This window comes from Caretta caretta, chromosome 25, assembly GCF_965140235.1.
Source record: "Caretta caretta isolate rCarCar2 chromosome 25, rCarCar1.hap1, whole genome shotgun sequence".
Taxonomy (NCBI): Eukaryota; Metazoa; Chordata; order Testudines; family Cheloniidae; genus Caretta; species Caretta caretta.
This window is the reverse complement of record NC_134230.1, coordinates 15023715-15045675: the sequence shown is the minus strand read 5'-3', so window position 1 is coordinate 15045675 and position 21961 is coordinate 15023715. Positions and strand designations below refer to the sequence as shown.

General features: G+C 57.4%; 1 protein-coding gene across 2 annotated transcripts; it reads right to left on the bottom strand.

Moving 5' to 3' along the window:
• Window positions 1-751: 751 nt before the first annotated feature.
• GRIN3B (glutamate ionotropic receptor NMDA type subunit 3B) lies at window positions 752-21423 on the bottom strand. Of its 2 annotated transcripts, XM_048831300.2 has the most exons (9): window positions 20771-21421; window positions 12834-13432; window positions 9272-10322; window positions 7833-7978; window positions 5357-5472; window positions 3249-3400; window positions 3003-3167; window positions 2282-2349; window positions 752-1828 (listed from the first exon to the last, which is right to left on the bottom strand). In XM_048831300.2, the coding sequence occupies exons 1-9, from the start codon at window positions 21197-21199 to the stop codon at window positions 1462-1464; spliced, it is 3093 nt and encodes a 1030-aa protein (XP_048687257.2). In that variant the 5' UTR covers window positions 21200-21421; the 3' UTR covers window positions 752-1461. The 2 variants fall into 2 exon arrangements, with proteins under 2 accessions (XP_048687257.2, XP_074979353.1); XM_075123252.1 differs by lacking the exon at window positions 3249-3400 and having other exon boundaries at window positions 1618-1828; window positions 20771-21423.
• Between the last annotated feature and the right edge of the window lie 538 nt (window positions 21424-21961).

The following is a 21961-nucleotide window of genomic DNA, read 5'->3' as shown; positions in this document are numbered from 1 at the left end:
TGTAGCTAGCTCTCCAAACTATGTTGAGGACTTGGGAGCCTAAATATTTTTGAGGGCCTGGGCCTGAACCCCCTGGGTTTCCATCTCTCAGATTTACTGACCTCCCTTTAAAAACAGCTTGACAGCACCTTTTGGACTTTTAATGCTGCAGGGCTCATGGTCAGTCACCCTCTTATGTGTATGGACTGCTACATTCTCATACCTACATCTCTGATCTTCCATCACATCAGAGATGAGACAAGCTGGGACTTTCCTGTGCCTGAAACGAAGGGATTGTGTTAACCAGAACCTCGCCAGCAATGAGCAAGCATGAAAAATGGGGAGTCCTGCAGTGACAGAAGAGAAGTTTCCCTCTGCATAAAACTCTTGCTGCTGGGCTGAAGGTGGAAGGAGATTTCCCACACCCTCAGCTTTACTCAAAAATACAGTTTTGTGATTAAATTCCTGGTAGCTCTGTCCATTTAAATTCTGCAATTTTATGCCTTGGGGGAGGATCCTGGCTAAATCTAATCTTAATTCAGTAAATAAAATCCTAATCCCAGGCTGGCCGTTGCATCCAAAAAACAGCTCAGAGTGAAGGAAAGATGGGGAGAGAAACTCATGCGCGTGAGGGAGATGGACAAGCTTGGGGGCTGGAGGAGCTAGTGAGCAGATTCCTGAGTCAATCTGCATTTTCACCCCCACCTGTGGGATCTGAAAGGGGTGGGTGGGAGGGAGGAGAAGTCTGCTTTGCTTTTTATTCTAGTTAAAATCTTGAACTTTGTACATTTTATTTACAATCAATGTTACAGATGCTGCTAGTGAAAGGAAACACTATTAGAATTTGCATCACCCACATCACAGTATTTTCTGGACAACTGCCCCCCTCAGATGTTGTAGGGGAAAGTTTGAGTACGTCTCTATTCCATGCCGCACACCCACCCCGGAGAGAAAAGGGATCTGAAACTGGGCACAAACTTTCCTAGCCCAAGTCACCAGTTCTTAGTTCCTCATTGGATTCTATCGAGTTTCCCCAAACAACTGTTTTAAATAGGGAAGGATTCCTTGTTCTGAGGCAGTGGGGAAAGAACTAAACCTAGAACTTCCTCCTTGAGGAAAAGCCAGTCCTGTCTGTCCTCACACCTGCAGTAATGGATATGTAACTGAAAATATTTTTAAGTGAGATCCTCCTTTCCATAGCTGTCAGGAGCTTGATGGAGGGTTCTACCATGCCTCTACAGTAAGCTGATCATGTGGAAATCTCTAAGCTTGCCATTAACAAAGGACAGCAGCAGGGTGGGAATTGGGTCCTAGCTGTGATATGAAGAAATTAATTTCAAACGAAGTGGTGAATGAGTTGGGAGTGTTCCCAGTTGTGATCTATGCAGCTTCACTGCTTCCACAACCAGGAGCCTCTGCACTTGCTCTCCAGGCTCTGGTTTGATTTAAGATGTAAAAGGAACCTGAATGGCCTGTGTCCCATTACCTGTCCTTGTTCTCTGCCATGGGCTTAACAGGCAGCATGCTGATGTTCTTGGTGGGCCCCAATGCCACCACCAGCTCGCTCTTCCGCACCAGGGCAGCTCTCAGCTGATCCCTGATTGCCTGGATCCGTTCCTCCAGCTCCCTGAGCTCCTTCTCTCTGGTGTCCCACTCCTCTGGCTGGGGCACCCTGCCATTCATGCAGTGCCACACGGGCACCTCCCTCTCCTGCGCTGGCTCAGAGGGCATCTGCTCCATGTTAAAATGCACCCGCTTGTCCTCTTTCCCAGCAGCCTTCCTGAGGTTATTCCAGCTTGGCTGGCTGGAATTTGGGGCTGGTGCCTCTTGGCTCTTCTGAATGTTGCACCTTCAGAGTGAAACAGGCAGAGGGTGAGTCGAGCCTTCAGGGCTGAGTCTACCATCCCAGCTGCCTAGAGGGCTCCCCCTCCATTGTCTGTGCCCTTCCTCAGAGAGAGGATGGCAACAGCTGGTCAAAGCTGGGTCTTTCCTCTAGAAGGGGTGATTGGCTGAGACGGTGCATTGGATCCTCATTTCTCCAAGCTGGACGCTCACACCCAAGACTCTTTGCTGGTGGCCAGCAAGGTTCCAGGGTAGGGCACCTTTCTCCCACCCAGCTACCCTAACACCCATGGGAAGGCACCGTGTGTTGGACCATTAGACAGCGGTTTGCACTGCCGCTTGGGGGCAGGAGCCCTCTGCTCTAAGCTACTGCTGCAGCTGGACAGCAGGAGCTACCGACCAGCGGTGAAGACTCAGGCCGGCAGCGGAAGTGGAACGGGGCTTTGCCCCCTGTCAGTACCTTTTCTCGAGTCTCAGCTTTTGGTTTTTCTGCTCCTCGAAGCCCATATTCAGTGCCCGGTGGATTTTCTATGACGCACAAGGAGGAGAGGAATCAGACCCGCAGGGGAAAGGCTGGGGGGATGTGAGGACAGGGCTTTGTCTTTTCAGTGTTAAAGAGTAACTTTGATTCAATGCCTTGCAGGGAGGCTTTCTAGGGCTCCTGCAGAAGGGTGAATTAGAGTCTAATTAAGCCAGAGCTGGGGGTGGGTATGACTCCCAACAGCTGCTCGGTATAGGCAGGGGCATAGACTGGTTCTGCACTAGGGAAGAGGGCAGTGTGAGACGGGGGGGGCAGAGGAGGGGGAATCTTTAGGACAATACCAATTGCAGAAGGCTCCCTCCAGTGGCTTTGGCGGGGCCCTACATTATGGAGGGGCACTGCTGTGTCCCACCAGGCGAGGCGGGAGAAAAGAAAGCTGCATAGGGGGGTTCAGGGGCTTGTAGGTCCTACGATAATACAAATAATTACTAGCAATAAATAGACCCCAGCACCACTGCTCTTGGGCCAGTGAAGCACCAGGGACCGTTCTCACCACTGCTAAGGAAGGGGCACCCTGAGAGAAGGGGGTGGTGGGGACCATCAGGCCCCTGTGGAGGCAGAAGGAGGCGGCTTCAAAACCCAGCCCAGTGGGGGACAGGCAGCGTAAGGGAAGCGGGGCCGGGGCTCCAGCTGCTCTCACCTGGCTGGTGTGTAGCCAGTAGTTGAATTTCTTCTTCCTCTTGATGCAGGGCAGGATGAGGCGGTAGAAGACATGCTCGCACAGAGAGGTGAGCAAGGAGCCACAGAGCCCGATGCACAGCAGCAGAAAGAGGCCAGAGAAGTGATAGATGCCCATCTGCAGTGTCTGGAAGGGAAAGGGGGAGGGGGGGATTAGCCTGGGCCCCACGACATCTCCTCCCTGCAGAGCCCACCGGGCCGCCCTCACCTCGGTGACACCTAAGACCCGCTTGCCGCAGGGCACCATCTTGTACCACTTGTCATGCAGCAGGTCCATGAAGCCGGCCGACTTGTAGCGGCTGATGAACTCGGAGAGGTTGGAGGTCAGGGGCGAGTTCTGGGGGAGCCCGATTCCATAGCCTAGCGGGGGCGGGGAGAGAGAGACATGGAGAGAGAAGCACCATCATGGGGGTGGACTGGGAGCCAGCAGCCCCGGGCTCTATTCCCAGGCCTACTGTGTGACTTTGGGCACATCATGTGTCTTCTGTATTGAATGTACAGCACCGAGCGCAGCAGGACTCTGATCTCATCAGGGTCACAAGGTGCTACCTCAATACAAACAATGAATAAAAGCCCTGGGCTCCTGCCCCCTCTAGCCCCCACCACTGCAGCATCCGAGCCTCAGGAGGGCTTGTCACCCCATTGAAAGATGGAGGAACTTGGGCAAGGTAACAGCTGGGCTATGAACCTGGATCTCCCGAGTCCCATAACCCCCCAGTCAGCCTTTCTCAGGGCTCTCAAGCCACACTGCTCCCCTCGGTCTGCCGAGTGCCTGCAGCTACACAACCCAGTGTGGTTTATTGCAGGGTGGGTGAGCAGCTGCTTCCCCCCCTAAGGTAAGTTGTTCTCATCATAGGACAGCTTGCACCCCATTGCCATAAATCCATCTGGTCTCCCCAGGAGGAAAACCCACGAGCTTCGCCTCCTAGTGGCGGGGCAATTGGGAGCTCTCAGCAAAGAGGGCCCTGTGACACGCAGCAGCCTGCCTTTCCTTGCAGGGCCCTGCTGATGGGGCTGCCTTCGCTTCCCTGTTTCCCTTTCTAGTCGCAGCTTGGCAGGCGAGAGAACGGGCGCTTCATTGAACTTCCCTCTCGGCTCTGGGGCAACAGTCTGGTTAATGAGGAGAGATCAGCCAGCATCCCTACTGCACAGGGATGAGAGGAGGAGGAGGCTGTGCAGGAGATTAGCAGAGGTGGAAGGGATCAGGCATGGGGAGAGAAGAGGGCACGCAGCACTTGGAGGCTTCGCTCACTCTTAGCCAAACCAGGATCATGGTAGGCTGAACCATCATGCTCCAGGGCGCAGGGTCAGGAAGGATGATGAACATCCTAGGCCACCAGACCAGATGGGCTACTGGGGTCTCCAGCAGCATGCCAGCTGTTGGGTAGCTGGCACACAGCTGGACTCAGGTGAGGGGCTGCAACACACCAGGGTTCCTCTGTGCTTTGCTAGCTCAAAAGACTCTTGCTCTGGCTGAGCACCCCTCGGAGAGCCTGGTGAAGGGCGCCACAGAAGCACCCCTGCTGCAAGCAAAGCCTGTCTGCACTGCGGGGCCCTGTGACATGTAAGCTGTGGATTCACCAGGGATCAAAGCTCAGGTGTGCAAAAGCTCAGGTGGCGGGTGGGTGTGTGTGTGTGTGTGTGTGTGTGTGTGTGTGAGGGGGGGTGCCTCTCTGAATGAGACAATGGCTTTGTGCTGCTTTTGCAGGGGAGCACTCACCGCTGGCTGGAAGGCACTGGAGGCTACAGCCCCTCTGCCCTGGCCATGGGGCAGTGTCATTTTAGTTCTGCTCTGTGTGGATCCGGCCACTAGACAAAGGAGCCTTTCCCCTCTAGGGCCCCAGTTCAGCTCCAGCTGTGACCAAAGCTCAGGAGCTGTCTGCAGTGGGGGGGCCCATAAGCAAAGTGAGCCGAGCAGATGGCAGCCAAGGCAGCACCCCCAGCTGAGTGGATCATACGGTTGGATTTCTCTCGCCTCCAGGGAAAGGGGGGTACATGTAGGGAGCCTGCCAGCCCAGGCTGTGCCCAGCATCGGGCTAACCAGAGACCAGCCCCGCTCCAGGGCTGTCGGGCCGGCTCAAGAATCACACACACACAGCACAGCCACCTGCTGCAGGCTTTAACAGCCTCTCGCCAAGATTATTTACACTGAGCCATTTTAACACAGAGATCAACACTGCACTGAAGCCACCCGTCGCCGACCGCTGTGGCCCAGGACCACGCAAGCAATGCCCCTTCTCCCAGGGCACCTGGGCACTCAGCAGCTCGGGCCCTGGGCAGGGGGCCAAGGGGCCCCGGCCCCAGGCAGCGGCTCACCTTCAATAGCAAACGGCTTCCCCACGGTGAGGAGCTTGCAGTCCGAGTCGATGGTGACCTCGTAATCCAGAAGGGACTTGTCCATGATGAATGCGTTGAGCTTGGGGGGCTCGGTCCTGGCAAAGGGAGCACAGGGGAGAGGCTGATTGGCTGGATTCGCCCTCCCTGTCCCCAAGAAGTGGCTGGCGGGTTCAGGGGTAAATAGCCACAAATTACAAAAGAGGCTAGTGCAGGTGTGCTGGCTGTGGGGGGAGCTCCCGCCTACTCCACCCCAGCCTCTCCCAGCAGGGGGCACTATAGGCAGCGGGGCAGGGTACTGGCTGTGGGGGGAAGATCCCATCTACTCCAGCCCAGCCTCTCCCAGCAGGGGGCGCTGTAGGAAGCAGGGCAGGGTACTGGCTGTGGGGGGAGCTCCCGTCTACTCCAGCCCAGCCTCCCCCAGCAGGGGGCGCTGTAGGAAGCGGGGCAGGGTACTGGCTGTGGGGGGAGCTCCCGCCTACTCCAGCCCAGCCTCTCCCAGCAGGGGGCGCTGTAGGTAGCAGGGCAGGGTACTGGCTGTGGGGGGAAGCTCCCGTCTACTCCAGCCCAGCCTCTCCCAGCAGGGGGCGCTGTAGGAAGCAGGGCAGGGTGCTGGCTGTGGGGGGAAGCTCCCGTCTACTCCAGCCCAGCATCTCCCAGCAGGGGGCGATGTAGGAAGCGGGGCAGGGTACTGGCTGTGGGGGGAGCTCCCGCCTACCCCAGCCCAGCCTCTCCCAGCAGGGGGTGCTGTAGGAAGCGGGGCAGGGTACTGGCTGTGGGGGGAGGCTCCCGTCTACTCCAGCCCAGCCTCCCCCAGCAGGGGGCGCTGTAGGAAGCGGGGCAGGGTACTGGCTGTGGGGGGAGCTCCCGCCTACTCCAGCCCAGCCTCTCCCAGCAAGGGGCGCTGTAGGTAGCAGGGCAGGGTACTGGCTGTGGGGGGAAGCTCCCGTCTACTCCAGCCCAGCCTCTCCCAGCAGGGGGCGCTGTAGGAAGCAGGGCAGGGTGCTGGCTGTGGGGGGAAGCTCCCGTCTACTCCAGCCCAGCCTCTCCCAGCAGGGGGCGCTATAGGAAGCAGGGCAGGGTGCTGGCTGTGGGGGGAGCTCCCGCCTACTCCAGCCCAGCCTCTCCCAGCAGGGGGCACTGTAGGAAGCAGGGCAGGGTGCTGGCCATGGGGGGAGCTCCCGCCTACTCCAGCCCTGCCTCTCCGAGCAGGGGGTGCTGTAGGAAGCAGGGCAGGGTACTGGCTGTGGGGGGAGCTCCCGTCTACTCCAGCCCAGCCTCTCCCAGCAGGGGGCGCTATAGGAAGTGGGGCAGGGTGCTGGCTGTGGGGGGAGCTCCCTCCTACTCCAGCCCAGCCTCTCCCAGCAGGGGGCGCTGTAGGAAGCAGGGCAGGGTGCTGGCTGTGGGGGAAGCTCCCGTCTATTCCAGCCCAGCCTCTCCCAGCAGGGGGTGCTGTAGGAAGCGGGGCAGGGTGCTGGCTGTGGGGGGAGCTCCCTCCTACTCCACCCCAGTCTCTCCCAGAAGGGGACGCTGTAGGAAGCGGGGCAGGGTACTGGCTGTGGGGGGAGCTCCCGTCTAATCCAGCCCAGCCTCTCCCAGCAGGGGGCGCTATAGGAAGCGGGGCAGGGTGCTGGCTGTGGGGGGAGCTCCCGCCTACTCCAGCCCAGCCTCTCCCAGCAGGGGGCGCTGTAGGAAGCGGGGCAGAGGTACTGGCTGTGGGGGGAAGCTCCAGTCTACTCCAGCCCAGCCTCTCCCAGCAGGGGGCGCTGTAGGAAGCGGGGCAGAGGTACTGGCTGTGGGGGGAGCTCCCTCCTACTCCACCCCAGTCTCTCCCAGCAGGGGACGCTGTAGGAAGCGGGGCAGGGTGCTGGCTGTGGGGGGAAGCTCCCATCTACTCCAGCCCAGCCTCTCCCAGCAGGGGGCGCTATAGGAAGCGGGGCAGGGTGCTGGCTGTGGGGGGAAGCTCCCATCTACTCCAGCCCAGCCTCTCCCAGCAGGGGTGCTGTAGGAAGCAGGGCAGGGTACTGGCTGTGGGGGAAGCTCCCGTCTACTCCAGCCCAGCCTCTCCCAGCAGGGGCGCTGTAGGAAGCGGGGCAGGGTGCTGGCTGTGGGGGGAGCTCCCTCCTACTGCAGCCCAGCCTCTCCCAGCAGGGGGCGCTGTAGGAAACGGGGCAGAGGTACTGGCTGTGGGGGGAGCTCCTGCCTACTCCAGCCCAGCCTCTCCCAGCAGGGGGCGCTGTAGGAAGCAGGGCAGGATGCTGGCTGTGAGGGGAGCTCCCGCCTACTCCAGCCCAGCCCCAGCAGGGGGCGCTGTGGAGACTGGTGCAGCGCACTGAGGGGCGGTAGCCCAGAAACACACAGTTCCTTTCCCGCGCGGGCCAGTTCATGGCGAATGAGCCCGGGGCACACGCCCGCCTTCCCCCGGGCGTTGAGCTTGCCCCTGCTGCTGCCCCCTTACTTGAGCTTGGTGACCCCGGCGGGGGTGGTGGGGACGCTGTGGCGCCGCATGTACTCGTGCATTTCGGGGAAGCTCTTCTTGATGTACTCCTCGGCGCTGCTCTCCCACACCGTGCCGAAGCGGAAGCCCTGCGAGGGGTGGTGCAGCTGCAAAGAGGACCAGGCGCGCGGCTTGCAAATACCAGCAGCAAGGCGGGTGAGCAGGGGAGGGAACCGGAGGGGTTGGGGGGTCAAAGCAGTGAACCCCACATGCCACGAAACGCGCTAGCCCCGAGCCCACCAGCCCTGCCCGTCTAACCTGGAGTCGCAGGCTGTACATGCCAGGCTCCATTCCCCACCACTCAGTGGCACCAAGTAAGATGTTTCTTGGGAGGGGGCACATGCCAGTCCCACGCCCCCCCCCGGCCGGGGAGTCTCTCCTCTCTTAGCTACACAGCATGGGAGCCAGCGCCAGCCGGAGTCGCTGTCTCGGGGGCCGCCCCTGCACTCTGCCATACAGGAATCAGACACGCCGGGAGCCAGGGGGCAGCACCATTTGGTCCAGCCACCCCTCTGTCTGGACGGCCGGGCCAAATCTGAGCGGGGTTGTAAGAGCGCAGCCACAGCGATGCTCCGGGCGGCTCTGGCATCAGCCGAACTGATTTAGTGTGGAACTATGAGCAAGTGCAAAACCCGGGGGGAACCGGTAGGGTTTGCCCCTCCTCTAGTTGGCATCACTGCTACCACTGGAATGCAGCCACCTCTGGGGTGGAGGTATTTCTCTGCAAACAGCAGCAGTTCAGGACAGGAGGTGAGGAAGCATGCTGCATCTAGCTTGAACTGCAGGGGAGAGGGATTTTAAGGGAGGCAGAATTACCCCAACTGGAATCTGGCCAGGACTCAGGGTGAACCCCCGCCCTAACTCATAGGAAAAGGACTCTGGGGTCTTTGAGGTTGCAAGCAGATAGGACCTTGGATTTAAGTGCACCAGCACTGCAGGGCCAATGGCTCAGAGACGGCTCTGAGGGAAGAGCACCCCCTACTGAACCATCCACTGGATTTTACACCCCCTGCCCCTGTCGCTCCCAGAGCCAGCAGCAGCCGGGAGCCAGCTGGGAAAACGGGGTGTGGCGGGTGGCTCAACAGGCAAAGCTCCAGGCGACAGCCCAACACAACGATGGGTTGGGAATGACGTGGACAAGATTCAAAAGGCCTAGCTCTAATAACGCTCTTGCTCTGGAGTCGGCGAAGTGACGGGTAGGGGGGCACTCTCCTCTTGGAGTTGGGCCTGACCCCAAGGCCCCAGCATGGTACTAAAGAGCGGTGGGCTGCTGGAGTGGCCACCATCCAAAGGAAACCGGGATGCAGAGGAGACCAGCGTGGGGAGGGTAGGGAAGATGGTAACATCCCCCGACCCCTCGGATCCCTCCCGCCTCCAAGGCAGCGCAATGGCCCTCCCACCTTGGGGTCGTGGATCCCCGAGAGCTCCTCGAAGGTCTTCTCCCCCACCATGACGGCGGCCAGGTTGGCCGTGTAGCTGGAGAGCACCAGGAGGCAGAAGATGGCCCAGAGGTTCATGAGGAAGCGGCCGGTGTAGCACTTGGGCGTCTTGCTGGAGACGGTGCGTCCGAAGAGGATGGCGTAGCAGAGGTTGAGGGCCGAGGAGTAGGAGAAGATCTTCATGCGGTTGCGCCCGTTTGGGGTCATGCCGTAGGGGCTCTTCCACTCATAGAGGGTCAAGAAGAGCGCCGTCAGGTGCAGGGCCACGAAGATCCCCACCCACATGGTCCAGTGCAGGGGCCACATGAAGGCGCCGATGGGTGAGGCCGTGTCCTTGGTCCTCACCAGGATGCCCAGGCTGGTGGAGAAGAAGGGGCTGGTGAAGTCGATGACCTTGCTCCTGGCCGAGTTGATGCTGAAGGAGGTGACGGCCATGTGGGCCGTGCCGCTGAGCAGGTCCCCCACCAGCCCCGTCCACTGCCCGTTCTTCCAGGCCCCGTACTTGCCGTCCCCGACGATGTAGAGGTCGAAGTCGAAGGGCAGGTCCTCGGCCAACTTCTCCAGCAGGTCGATGCAGTAGCCGTAGCAGCACTTCTTGTATGCCAGGGGCACCGAGCCGTTCTTGGCGGTGAGCGCCTCGAAGAGGGCCTCCAGCACGGCCGAGTCGTTGGTGTGGGCGTCCAGGCACAGCTGCCCGGCTGGGCAGCTCCCATCCTCGTCCACCTCCCGCGTGAAGACAAACGGGTGTTCCACCAGCGTCACCACCCGCAGCCTCACAGGCAAGAAGCCACCCCTGCCTTCCGGGCTCTTGCGCGGCAGCTGGTTCTGCCAGAACCCTTCCTCCACCTCCAGCTTGCCGTCCTGCCAGCTGCCCACCGTCACCCAGGTGGGCGCCCCCAGGGAGTCGCGCAGCAGGCTCCAGATCCGGTAGCCGTGCTCGGTGTGCACCAGCGACGTGTTCCTCACGGACACCCGCCCCGTCCGCCCGTGGAACGATGTGTTGGCCAGGAACCTGGCGGAGGGGAGAGAGGAAGCATGGGGCAGCTGACATCCCCAGGGTCCGGGAGCTGAGCACAGAGCCACAGCAATGGGGCCAGGAGGGAGCTGTAGACAGGGTCTGGCCACAGTGATGCCTTTCCTGAGTCCAGCACACCAGGGGCCCCGGGCTGGGACGGTGGCAGGAGGGAGCTGATCTACTGAACAGGCTGTCAGGCGGATCGGGGCAGGAGGGGATTTCTGGACGGAGGGGAAATTGATGAGTGTTCGGAGACCCAAGGGGCTGGAGGGGACCCAGCAGCGGAAATACTGGGATTCTCGCCCTTTTCTGCACCGATCTCCCCCATCTAGCTGGGCTCTGGCCAGGATCTGCCCCCCAATGAACAACAGGGGAAGGGCAGGGTGGTCACAACCCCCAGGTTGAGAACCCCCTGCTCTTCAGGACCCTGAAGAGGCTGCTCCAAGCCTAAGGACCTGACCTGGGTGGGGGGGCCTCCCCCAGCCTGGTTCCACTTGCCAAATCAAGGAGTTTGCTTCAGTTGATGGTTTTCTGAGAGCAGAGGTTGCTCCGTGCTGGGCAGTCGTTCCGGGACTGGCTGAACTGAGGGTTTTAGAGAGGCAGGGGCGCTGGCAGTGCTGGGGGTGGGGGCGCCCTTGGGCCGGGAATCTTCAGCAGCAATGTCTGTGACCTGGTTAAAGGGGCCGATTATTACCAGACCGGCTGGACAAGCGGGGAAACTCAGGGCCTCCCGAGTGTAGGTGTGCAGGGAGGAGCTGTGTCGATATGTGTGCCGGTCTGTGTGTGCACATCCATATCATCGCGTATCAGACTGGACATGCAACCATGCAGGGCAGTGTGTGTGCATGCATGGACATGCATATCTTTGCCTGTCAGACTGGACATGTGACCACGTGTGTGGCGCCGTGCATGTCTGAGTGCCTGGGCCTCTGGGTGTGGCTCTGCGGGGAATGGGCCCGTGTGTGTCAATGCTAACATGAGTTCATGTCAGATCACACATGGCACGGGGGATTGGAGGGGCGTGTGCGGGCGGGCATGGGGGGGGGGGATTCCATTTTCCAACCAAGGCTGCCAAAGCATCCCAGAAAACAACCCTCTGCCCAGCTGAGCCTTCCTCTGGCATCAGCTCCAGTCTCCTCGTCTCTCCTTTTCCATCTCTCGCTCGCCTTCCCTCTGCTCCCCTCCCGCTCCCGGGCCTTGGAACGGGCCCATTAAGACACTAGTAACGTCTCCAGCATGAGCCCAAGTTGCCAGAGAGGCCCAGAGGAGGGGGGAGCACTTTGCTGCATTTCTAAAGCAGCTGGACCATTCATGACTCTGGTAGCTGTAATTAACAGGATTCAAATGCCATGCTCCAGGGCCCAGGCCGATTGCTGGGAGGGTCAGGAAGGGACCCAGCTCACGCTGCCTTGTGCAGGGCTGTCGGGGCCTTAGCACAATTCACATTTCTATAACAACAGCTTTCTGGGGATGTTACTCAGAGATTTAAAGCGACACGGTCCCTTTCCCACTCAGCTTCTGCACAGACACAGCCTCTTGCAGGAAAGGGTTAGTGCCTGAACGGACTGCTGATCTTCCAAGAGGAAGCATGACCTAGTGGTCAGAGCACAGGCTGGAGTCAGGAGACCTGGGTTCTAGTCCCAGCTCTGCCACCGCTTTGCTGTATTGACCTTGGGCAAGTGACTTTTGGTGCCTCAGTTTCCCCATCTGTATAACAATAAATAATTCCCTTCACCCCTCCTCCTGACAGAGGGATTGCAAGGGTTAGTTAGTGCAGTGCCAGAGGAGTGCAAGGTATTAACATAACAACGCCAACTGCTCCTTTCCCAAAGATCACAAAGCACTTTACAAAGGAGGGAAGTATTGTAATTCCCCATCATACAGATGGGGAAATTGAGGCACGCAGCGAGGAAGTGACTTGCCCAAGGTCACCCAGCTGGTCAGTGGCAGAGTCGGGAATAGAAGGGAGGTCTCCTGAGTCCCAGCCCAGTGGTCTTTCCACTGCCTCCCTATTATTACCCAGCCTGACAAACCTTAGATTTTTTAAGGCCAGACAGGACCATTATGACCATCTAGGACTGAGCTCCTGCATAGCAGAGGCCAGAGAATGTCACCCAAATGAGAAACTGAGGCACAGGGAGGGGAAGTGACATGCCATGGGGTCACCCAGCAGGTCAGCATTAAGACCTGAGACAGAACCCAGCTCTTGCAGTCCGGCACCCTGGACCATCCCATAACATCAAACGGAGAGACTCCAGTGCTTGGACTAAAAATCAAATGCAGAGGAAGGCCAACTAGTAGGGGGCATCGGAGGGTGTGGGAGGACCGGCTGGGCATCGCTGCCGGCTTGCAACCTCTTTCTGCGCCCAGCCCCCAGTGGCAGGAAAGCCTGTCTGGCTGTCTGAATGCTCAAAGAGAAGCAGATGCCCCAGCAGGGGGCAGCGGCTGGGCGAGGCAGACACTGGCCCACGTGCTAGGAGCCGCTGACGGGGCTGGCTCCAAGCTTACCTGGAGAGGTGGTGCCCAGAGGACTCCGAGCCTTCCGCGTGCTTGTCATTGCAGTTCACCATGCTCTGGATGAGGGTGAGGTCGGGCCGGACGTACATGGCGCTGGAGATGGCCCGGGTTACCAACTCCACCGCGTCCTGGGTGAATTGCTCCAACGTGGGGCTGTTGACCTCCCCATAAGCCAGGAGGCCCAGGGGCAGCCCCTCTGTCTGCAGCTCGTCCACATTCAACGGCTGCCCCAGCATCCAGTGAAAGTCCTGCAGCCTCAGGCCGGATTCCGAGGCTGCCCTGAACACCAGCCGTGAGAGGCGGGCGTCACAGCCAAAGAGCAGCACTGGGCCGGCCAGCTCCTCGAGCTCCTCTAAGTGTTGGCGGAGGTAGCTGGTGGCACCTGGCTCATCCAGGTAGCTCAGGTCCAGGACGGTCCTCAGGAAGAGGTCGGTGTTGCTGGTCCAGAAATCCAGGAAGCCAGAGACGTCCCAGGTGTGGCACAGCACCAGGGTGATCTCGTGCCAGTTGTTGGTCTGCAGGATGCTGCCAAGCACGTCCACCAGGGTCTCCATGGGGCTCTTCCGGTCCATGTGCAGGTGGAAGGGATTCTGCAAGCCCCGAGATGATGAGTGAGATTTACTTATTGGTCTGTGTATTACAGGGGCAGGTGAAATTGGGAGCCCCACTGCGCTAGGTGCTGTACGTATCTATAAGATATGTCTGTACTGTAACCAGGGGGTGTAATGGCAACTCATGTGGACACACCAGAAAGTCTCTAAGGTGCCACAAGTACTCCTTTTCTTTTTACCAGAAACTCAGTGTCATCTAGAGGAATTTCTCCTCCTCTGCCCTTCTACTGAACTTTCCTCCCAAAGATCTCTGAGCTTCCCTCCTGGCCATTAGGTAAGGGAGACATGGGGATCATTTCCTCCCACCACTAAAGGCAGCCACCTCGGGAGTGGAATGCAGCAGCTGTTTAACAACTGCCCAGAAAGGCTGCCCCGCTGGTTAGGACAGGAAGGGCCAAACTGAGATGAATTTACAAGAGGAACTTTAGGGAGGCAGTGTTTAATGACCGAGGGAACTGGGGTCACCATGCTAAAACAGACCAGGGTACACCCAGCACCCCCTCACGCCGCACTAGAATACTGCGGGCACTGCCGACCCCGTTGAGTCAGCCACACTGCCTCCTGCAGCACAGCGCCCCCTAGTGCCTGTGGCCTTGGGGGCAACAAAACACTAAATAGGAACAGGAGCTTCTGGGAACTCATGCAGCCTTTGTACCTCTTTTCCCACCCGCTCATGGCCGTGAAGTGATCCTTACCACCAGACTAGGAGGGTGTCTCTGTCTCCAAAGGGAGTGGACAAGTTATTTGCAACTGATGGGGAAGAGAAGGGCTCCTGTGAATTCCCAATGGGGGAGGGGTATGGTGTGTTGACTGGCAATTCTGGGGCATGGAGGGCGTTGGTCTCTGCTGGGCTCTGTCCCGTTATCCTATGTCCTGGGATACTGATGTCCTCTGGACCGGCGGCTTTGCATGCATTTAAATCTAAAACACCACACAGGAATAAAACCCACCGCAGCGCTGACTCACGCCAAAAATAAAACTCCAGTCAATTCACAGAGGAAATGGGCAAGGAGGCGAGTGGCCAGGAGAGGGCACGAAATCCAAGAGAGCAAAGGGAAGGCTTCAAAGAGGAGAAACAATTCCTCAGGGGTTCTGGCTCTGCTCCCAGTCACACTAAGGGGGGGGGGAGGGTGTGTGTGTGTGGAGGGGGTGTCGCATGCTTTGCTGGATATTTGGGCGTCATCGTCAAAGTGGGAGCTGTGCAAGGAGGACCTCTGAGACGCACCCACAGATTGTTCCATCCTACACTGAGATGCAGCCGCCTCTGAGGTGGAACTCAGCTGCTGTTTAATGGCCGACAGCAACACTGCATAAGAGTTTAGGGCAGGAAGGGAAGGATCCTGAATCCAATTAAAACTGCCAAAGGGAAATGGGGGGGGGGGGGGGTAGAATGGAAATGCCTAATGCGGCACTGACCCAGAGCAGCGATCTCTCTCTCTTGCACACACGCACCATTATCCAGAGCCCTTCATAAAAAGTTTTAAAGAAAATTCTAATTTCATCACTTCCTGAGGAGCGTAAATTCATCTGGGAGCACTGGGCAGGATGTTAACTTCATCCCCTTACACAGATCAGGGAGCTTCACCCTGTGAAGTGACTCTCCTTCTGTACACCACGTGGAAGTTGAGCTGCTTGCACCCAGACCCTACTTAGGAGCTGTAAATGCACCCTCACACTGTATGATCATTACCTATTTAATGATCGGGGCTCTGCTGTGCCAGGCATTAAGAACATAGGAACGGCCAGACTGGGTCAGACCAATGGTCCATCTAGCCCAGTATCCTGACTTCCGACAGTGGCCAATGCCAGATGCTTCAGAAGGAATGAACAGAACAGGGAATCATTGAATGATCCATCCTCTGTCGCCCATTCCCAGCTTCTGGCAAACAGAGGCTAGGGACACTTAGAGCATGGGGTTGCATCCCTGACCGTCTTGGCTAAGAGTCACTGATGGACCTATCCTGCATGATTGTTCAGACAGGCCCAGAAGAGCTTAGAATCTAAATAGCCAGGATAAAGGAAAGATCATCCCTACTTTACAGATGGAGAAACTGAGGCACAGAGTGGTCAAGTGACTTGTCCAAGGCCAGACAGGGAGTTGAAGGCAGAGGAAGGACTCAATCCCACAGCCACGCAGGCCCAGCCCAGCAATCATTTCACAAGGCTGGCTTTCCTCTTGCTCTTTACCTACCCATGTTCATGCCCCTTAGAGGGGCATGACTGGAATGCAACAGAACATGGTCATTTAAAGACTCAAATCTTCAAGGTGCTAAGTGCTCCTACTTCCAATGGAGCTCCAAGTGATTCTGAGATGTTGTTTGGTCGAACCCATCCATAGCTCATACCCACAATATAAGGGAAGGGGAGGAGGAAAACCTTCTCTCTTGTGGCATATTGAAAATGATGTTCAAATTACAAGCTATCCCTTTAGGTGCTAGGGATTTCCTGCTTCTGCTTGCAGGCTAGGAGTCTCTGTGGGAAAGCATACCAGCTCAGTTTCAGCAATTAGTCTGCAGAGAGCCTACCTAGAGTAAGGTGGAGTGATTTGGGCCACTCTGTTTTAGGAAGCAGCCTGCTTTGTCTCTCTCTGTTCTTAGGTTCTTTTGTGTTATTGTTCTGAATTTTAAGAACTGAAGTCATGTGATGTTGCAACCTTCCAGCGAGAGGATTGTATGTTTTTATGGAACGTCTCTGCGTCTGTGCTGGGAAAGTAACAGCATTGATCTACCCCTCCATTTACACCTTTAGACACAAAGCAGAAGGGACCCAGCTGCCAAGACAGCTCTCCTTCAGAAGCTAGTCGTCTGGTCTCAGTCTCTGAACATGAACTAGCACTGATGTCAAGCCTGCTGCACAGGAGGAAGAGATCAGTAGAGAAACAGTAAGAAAGAAAGGAGCCAGGTCCAATAATTAGGGATTATTCCCACTGGCAGTGAATTAACCAGGACTTGGTGTGGTTGGTACATTTCACTCCAGCTCATACCCATTCTCTCTCTATATATATACCCACATCAGGCAGTGGAGAGATTACGTGGCTAGAGCAAGAGATTGGCACCAGGACTCCTGGGTTCCATTCCCAACTCTAGGAGGAGAGGAATCTAGTGATTAGAGAAAGGGGAATAGGCACCAGAACTTCTTGATTCTGTTCTCAGTTCCAGGAGGAGAATAAAGTCTAGTGTGGGGGGGGGACCGGGTATCAGGACTCCTGGGTTCTGTTCCCAGCTCTGCCCACAGCTCATTGTGTGACCTTGAGAAAGCATTCCAGCCTCTCTTTGGTCCTCAGCTTATAGGGATAATACTGCACCAGCATCTCGCAGGATTGCTGGGAAGCTTAACGTGATGGTTGCAAAGCAACGCTCTTGGAGTTCCTCGAAGGAAGAGTGTGATGGGAGTGCAAAATACTTGTGTTAGCAAGAGGCCAGCCTGGTCAGCCGTGGGAGCTTGGGTTTGCCTTTACAAGGTACCACCAGTGCTCTCTGAACTGCACAGACCTACAAGAATAGGGTGCGGCACCAGCTAGCCCGGTCTCAGTGGTTAGAGCAGGGAGCTGGGCAGCAGGGCCCCTGGGTTCTATCACTGGCCGTGCCATGCCCCAGGGAACTTACAATCTCTATTAAGTACAATGTGGACAGGAAGATACACAGAGTGGGGGTCTAGGATTTTATTCCTAACTATGTCCATGGAAGAGCAGCAGAGTCCTGTGGCACCTTATAGACTAACAGACGTACTGGAGCCTAAGCTTTCATGGGTGAATACGAAGTGGGGATTCATTCACCCACGAAAGCTTAGGCTCCAGTACGTCTGTTAGTCTATAAGGTGCCATAGGAATCTTTGCTGCTTTTACAGATCCAGCCTAACACGGCCACTCCTCTGATATATATCTATGGAGAAGCAGCGTGGGTTACAGGACTGGGACTCGATCCCTGGGTTCTATCCCCAGCTCTACCATTGCCCTGAGATAAGTTTCTTAGTCTTTCATGCCTCAGTTTCCCCGCACCCTTTGTCCATCGCATCTATTTAGACTGTAAGCTCTTTTGGAGCACGGACTGTCTCTCACTGCACGTCTATATCTCCAACGGCTGGTGATGGGACGCTAGGTAGGGAGGGCTCTGAGTTACTACAGAGAATTCTTTCCCAGGTGTCTGGCTGCTGGGTCTCACCTACGTGCTCAGGGTCTACCTGATCCCCCTATTTGGGGTCAGGAAGGAACATCCCCCTGGATCATATTGGCAGAGACCAGCGGGGAGTTTCACCTTCCTCTGCAGCATGGGACATGGGTCGCTTGCAGGTTTAAACCGGCGTAAATGGTGGATTCTCTGTAACTTGAAGTCTTTAAACTGTGATTTGAGGACGTCAGTCACTCAGCCAGAGGTCCAGGGTCTATTAGAGGAGTGGGTGGGTGAGGATCATGATGGTCTTTTCTGGCCTTAAAGTCTATACAGCATGTAGCAGTACCTCTGGGCTTGAGTGTCCCGACAGTTCCCAGAGCCCAGCTGTCCTATATGCTTAAATAGTAACGTCAATTCCATGCAAAGAAAAACTAGACCCTGTCCAAATCGATCAATTGGCTTCATCTTGGGTCCTAGGGCACTTTTTACCCTCCCTCTGCGTTGCATTCCCATCAGCCCACAGGGGCTGCAGGAAAAGGTTTACGAATCAAGGGAATGCCGGGCGGCATTAATAAATCAGCGATGCTCAAAGCAGCCGGCAGAGTCATTCCTGTAGCATCAATGAAGTTCACACACACATCCCCACCTCCTCTGCTTTATAAAGCCTTGTGTGTGATGGAAATAATTCCCCATAATAAAAGCGAGAGAACGCTGGGCAGGGAGGCAGGCAAAGATGAGGGCTGAGATAGGGGAGAGCTGAGAGGCTGGTCTGTTGCTTGTTGTGATGTGTTACCACAGGATAAGGCCTGCTATGGCTCCACGCTAAAATAAATTCCTCCTGAGAGCACAAACTCTGCTGTTTGCCGGGCAACTGACCGAGAGCCCCAGAGCTCTACTGATGGGGCGATTTGCAGGAAAGGGGTTTCATTCTGGAGTGAGCCGGGCCCTGCTCTGTTACTTTAGGGTCACATAGACACTGTTCCCACAGTGGGTGTTCACAAAGATTCCAGCGGCCTTGGATGTATGGGGGGGCTGGAACAATTTTTATAGTGGGGGTGCTGAGAGCCATTGACCCAAACTGTAAACCCTGGGTATAAAGGAAACCACTTCAAGCCAGGGGGTGCCGCAGCACCTCCCATACCCCTTGTTCCAGCACCCATGTGGATGTGCACGCCACACCCAGCAGTGCCACCCTTTAAAAGCTATTATTTTGGGTGCCCAATTGGAGACACTTAAATGGACTTTTTTCAGAGTAGCAGCCATGTTAGTCTGTATCCGCAAAAAGAACAGGAGGACTTGTGGCACTAACCAATTTATCTGAGCATAAGCTTTCGTGAGCTACAGCTCACTTCATCGGATGCATGCAGTGGAAAATACAGTGGGGAGATTTTATATGCACAGAGAAATGGACTTTGTTTTCAGAGGGCAGGCACTCAGCGTGGCCTGGAAATCAGGCCCTTTTAAAGTGTCCCTAGGTTCTGACATGCAGTAGCAGTCAGGGGACCAGAGAGAACCACAGGGTTTGTCTGTGTCCTGCAGCCTCGTGACAACTGACTCTTGTCTCTTCTATGCCCTGGAGGATGCCACCTCTCTCTTTAGAGGGGTTTCTCTCCACACTTACCAACATCTCCTCTCTGCTGGCTACATCATGTTCATTTAACCCCCCAGTACAGAAGATGCTGACCAGGCCCCTGCTTGATTTAATGGGGCCAGAGGAATATAGAGAGAAGCTTCTCAGGTGGCCCGTGTGACAGCAGCATGCACAAAAAAAAAACCCTTTCGAACCTGCCATTGTATGATCAGTCATTTGTCTATACTTCTTTGGCATAGCACCAAAGGACTTTACATACAGCGCCTGTGAAGATGCAGCCACCTCTGGGGTGGGAAGCAGCAGCCAGCACACAACACTGGGGATGTTGAGACCGAGAGCATAATCTTACAAAGAGCGCCTGGGGGTTGGTGGTTAAGGTCTCATTTGAAAGGCCCCTGGATGGTCTATGGCCTATGGCCTAAGGCCTAGATACCTATGGCCCTGCTGGGATCTGCCTGCTGATTGGGGCCTAGGATTTTATATTACAAACATCAGCATGGTATCTAAACACCTTCCTCTCTGGATGCGGCAGGAACCTGCCTCACTGCAAGAAGCCTGGAACACGGTGCCTCTTTGTGTTACAGAAACTCACACCCAGCAGTAAAGCCATGAGAATCAGGAATGGACGCACCCTAAAGGGAACTTCTCCTTTGCACGGGGGCCTTTTCCTCCGGAACCCCACTCCCTGCCCCCTCCAGCTACTGCAATTAACACTGCTCTCCCGCAGGTGCATAGGGGTGGCGGGGGATGAACGGGGAAGGAGGCTGGCCTGGCTTGCGAATAAAGTGACCCCGAACTATAAATATGCCCCCTGATGGATAGGTCTGAACTTGGCTGTGACTAAAGCTCAAAACCACAGGGACCTTCTAGGTGGCTAAACTATTGACCAGCCCTTCTGAGTCATTCCAGAGACAGGATCCAGCTGGGGCAAGACCCCTGGCAGGAAGGAAGCGCAAGGTAGCCAGGAGAACAGAAAGCAGAGCCTCCTTCGAAACAGGGACCCCACCAGGCTCTCCCCAGCCCCCCTGCCTACCCAGATACGCAACCCTTCTGCTCCAGGGTGGCAGGCCCAGGGGAAGAGGCTGCCAGTTGCAAGTGCGGATTTGCAACCAGGAGTCTCTTCTGCTTCTTTGCATACAGAGCAGACTCTCCCCCCCCCCCCAAAAAATAGCCCCAACAACAAACCCTCCCTCTCCCCCAGCCGCAGTGCTGCTGGACACCCAGAACTGCCCCCCAGGCAACCAGGGCTCAGGCTGGGGAGGAGAAAAGGGTCCCAACTGCAGCTTCCCCAGCTTGCACTGGGAGTTGCAGGGACTGGGTTCAGTGGGCAAGGAGGCCCCCGCCGCCACCTCCCAAAATCCTCTTCCTGCCAGCAGGGGAATTGCTACAGCGGGGTGGGGTGTCCCCCCCCCCCCCCAGCTGGCCTAGCCCGTGTGTGGCCAAGGAGCTCCCGGGCTCCACCAGCTGTAGGTCGCCCAGCGATCGGACCAGCCCTGAGCCACGGGAGCAGGCTGGGTTGGACAAGCCAGACCCCCCCCCCCCACACACACACACACACACTTGTTGCCCAGCCGAAGCTGCTCCGGGCGGGGCAGGGGCGCAGCGCCTCCCCCTTACCTGGGTGCTGAAGGGCATCCGCTGCTCCGGCTCCAGGACGCTGAGGAAGGGGATCTCCAGGGCGGCGGAGAGGAACTCCATCTGGAGCAGCTCCTCCCGGGACCCGGGGAAGGCCAGCACGGCCGCCACCCTTTGCACCAGCAGCGCCTGGCACAGCCAGCGAGCCAGCGAGGCCGGGTCCCGCTCCCGGGGAGCCCCCGGCACGATCTCCAAGCTCAGGTTGTAGGGGAACCGGCTGGCCCGGCTCGCCCTGGCCAGGGCGCTGCGCACCCGGCTCTGCGCGCCCCCCGGGGGCAGCAGCGCGCCCAGGCGCACCGTGTGCCCGACCCTGGCGAGGATGTCGCAGGGCTGGGGGTGCCCCTGGCAGGGCGCCGGCAGGAGGCTGCCCGCCACCCCCACGCACAGCCAGAGCGCCCGCAGAAACTCCATGGGAAAGTTTGGGCGCTCCCCGGTCCCCGCCTCGCCCTGGGTGGGGGGCTAGGGTGCGGGAGAGGAGGCGGCGGGCGCTGGGGAGGAAGGAGCCCTGGGTGCCGGAGGAGGAGGAGAAGGGGCATGAGGAAGGCTGGGAGAGCGGAGGAGGTGCTGGGATCTCCAGGCAGGGCTGCCATGGAGCGTCTGCGGCAGCAGGGGCAGCAGCGGGAGCAGTTTGTATTGGCTGGGGGGGTGGGGGAAGGAAGGCAGAGATTAGGGCAGGGGGGTGGGCAACCACAGCAAGGCAGGGGAAGGGGTATGAAGATGCCAGGGGACACAGCTGCCAGAGGGAGGAGAGGCAGAAGGGAATCCAGAGGCGAGGGGAGGCTGGCAGAAAAACGCCCCCTGCCCTCGTCCTGCCCAAGTGCCCTCCTGGAGATCCTTCCCTCCCCCCCACCACACACACACACACACCCAGTGTGGAGCCTGGCTTTGCCAAGGAGTGCTGGGCAAACACCAACGATCCTTAGCACCCTTTGCCGGGCACGGCTGGCCACGAGCAAATGTCTCAGTGAAGTTCAGAGGCCAGGCTGGCAAAGGGTGAGGGGATGGTGGGGGGGGGGGGAGTTATTTAATCTCTGGCCCCTGGTAGGATTTGTCTGGAGAAACCTACAACAACAGTAATAATAAATAACCCGTCTGCTCCTTCCTCTCAGGTTATCATTTTGTAACACGAGACTGTGGATCCAATGAAAACTAAGGGCCGGATGCAGCCCCCAG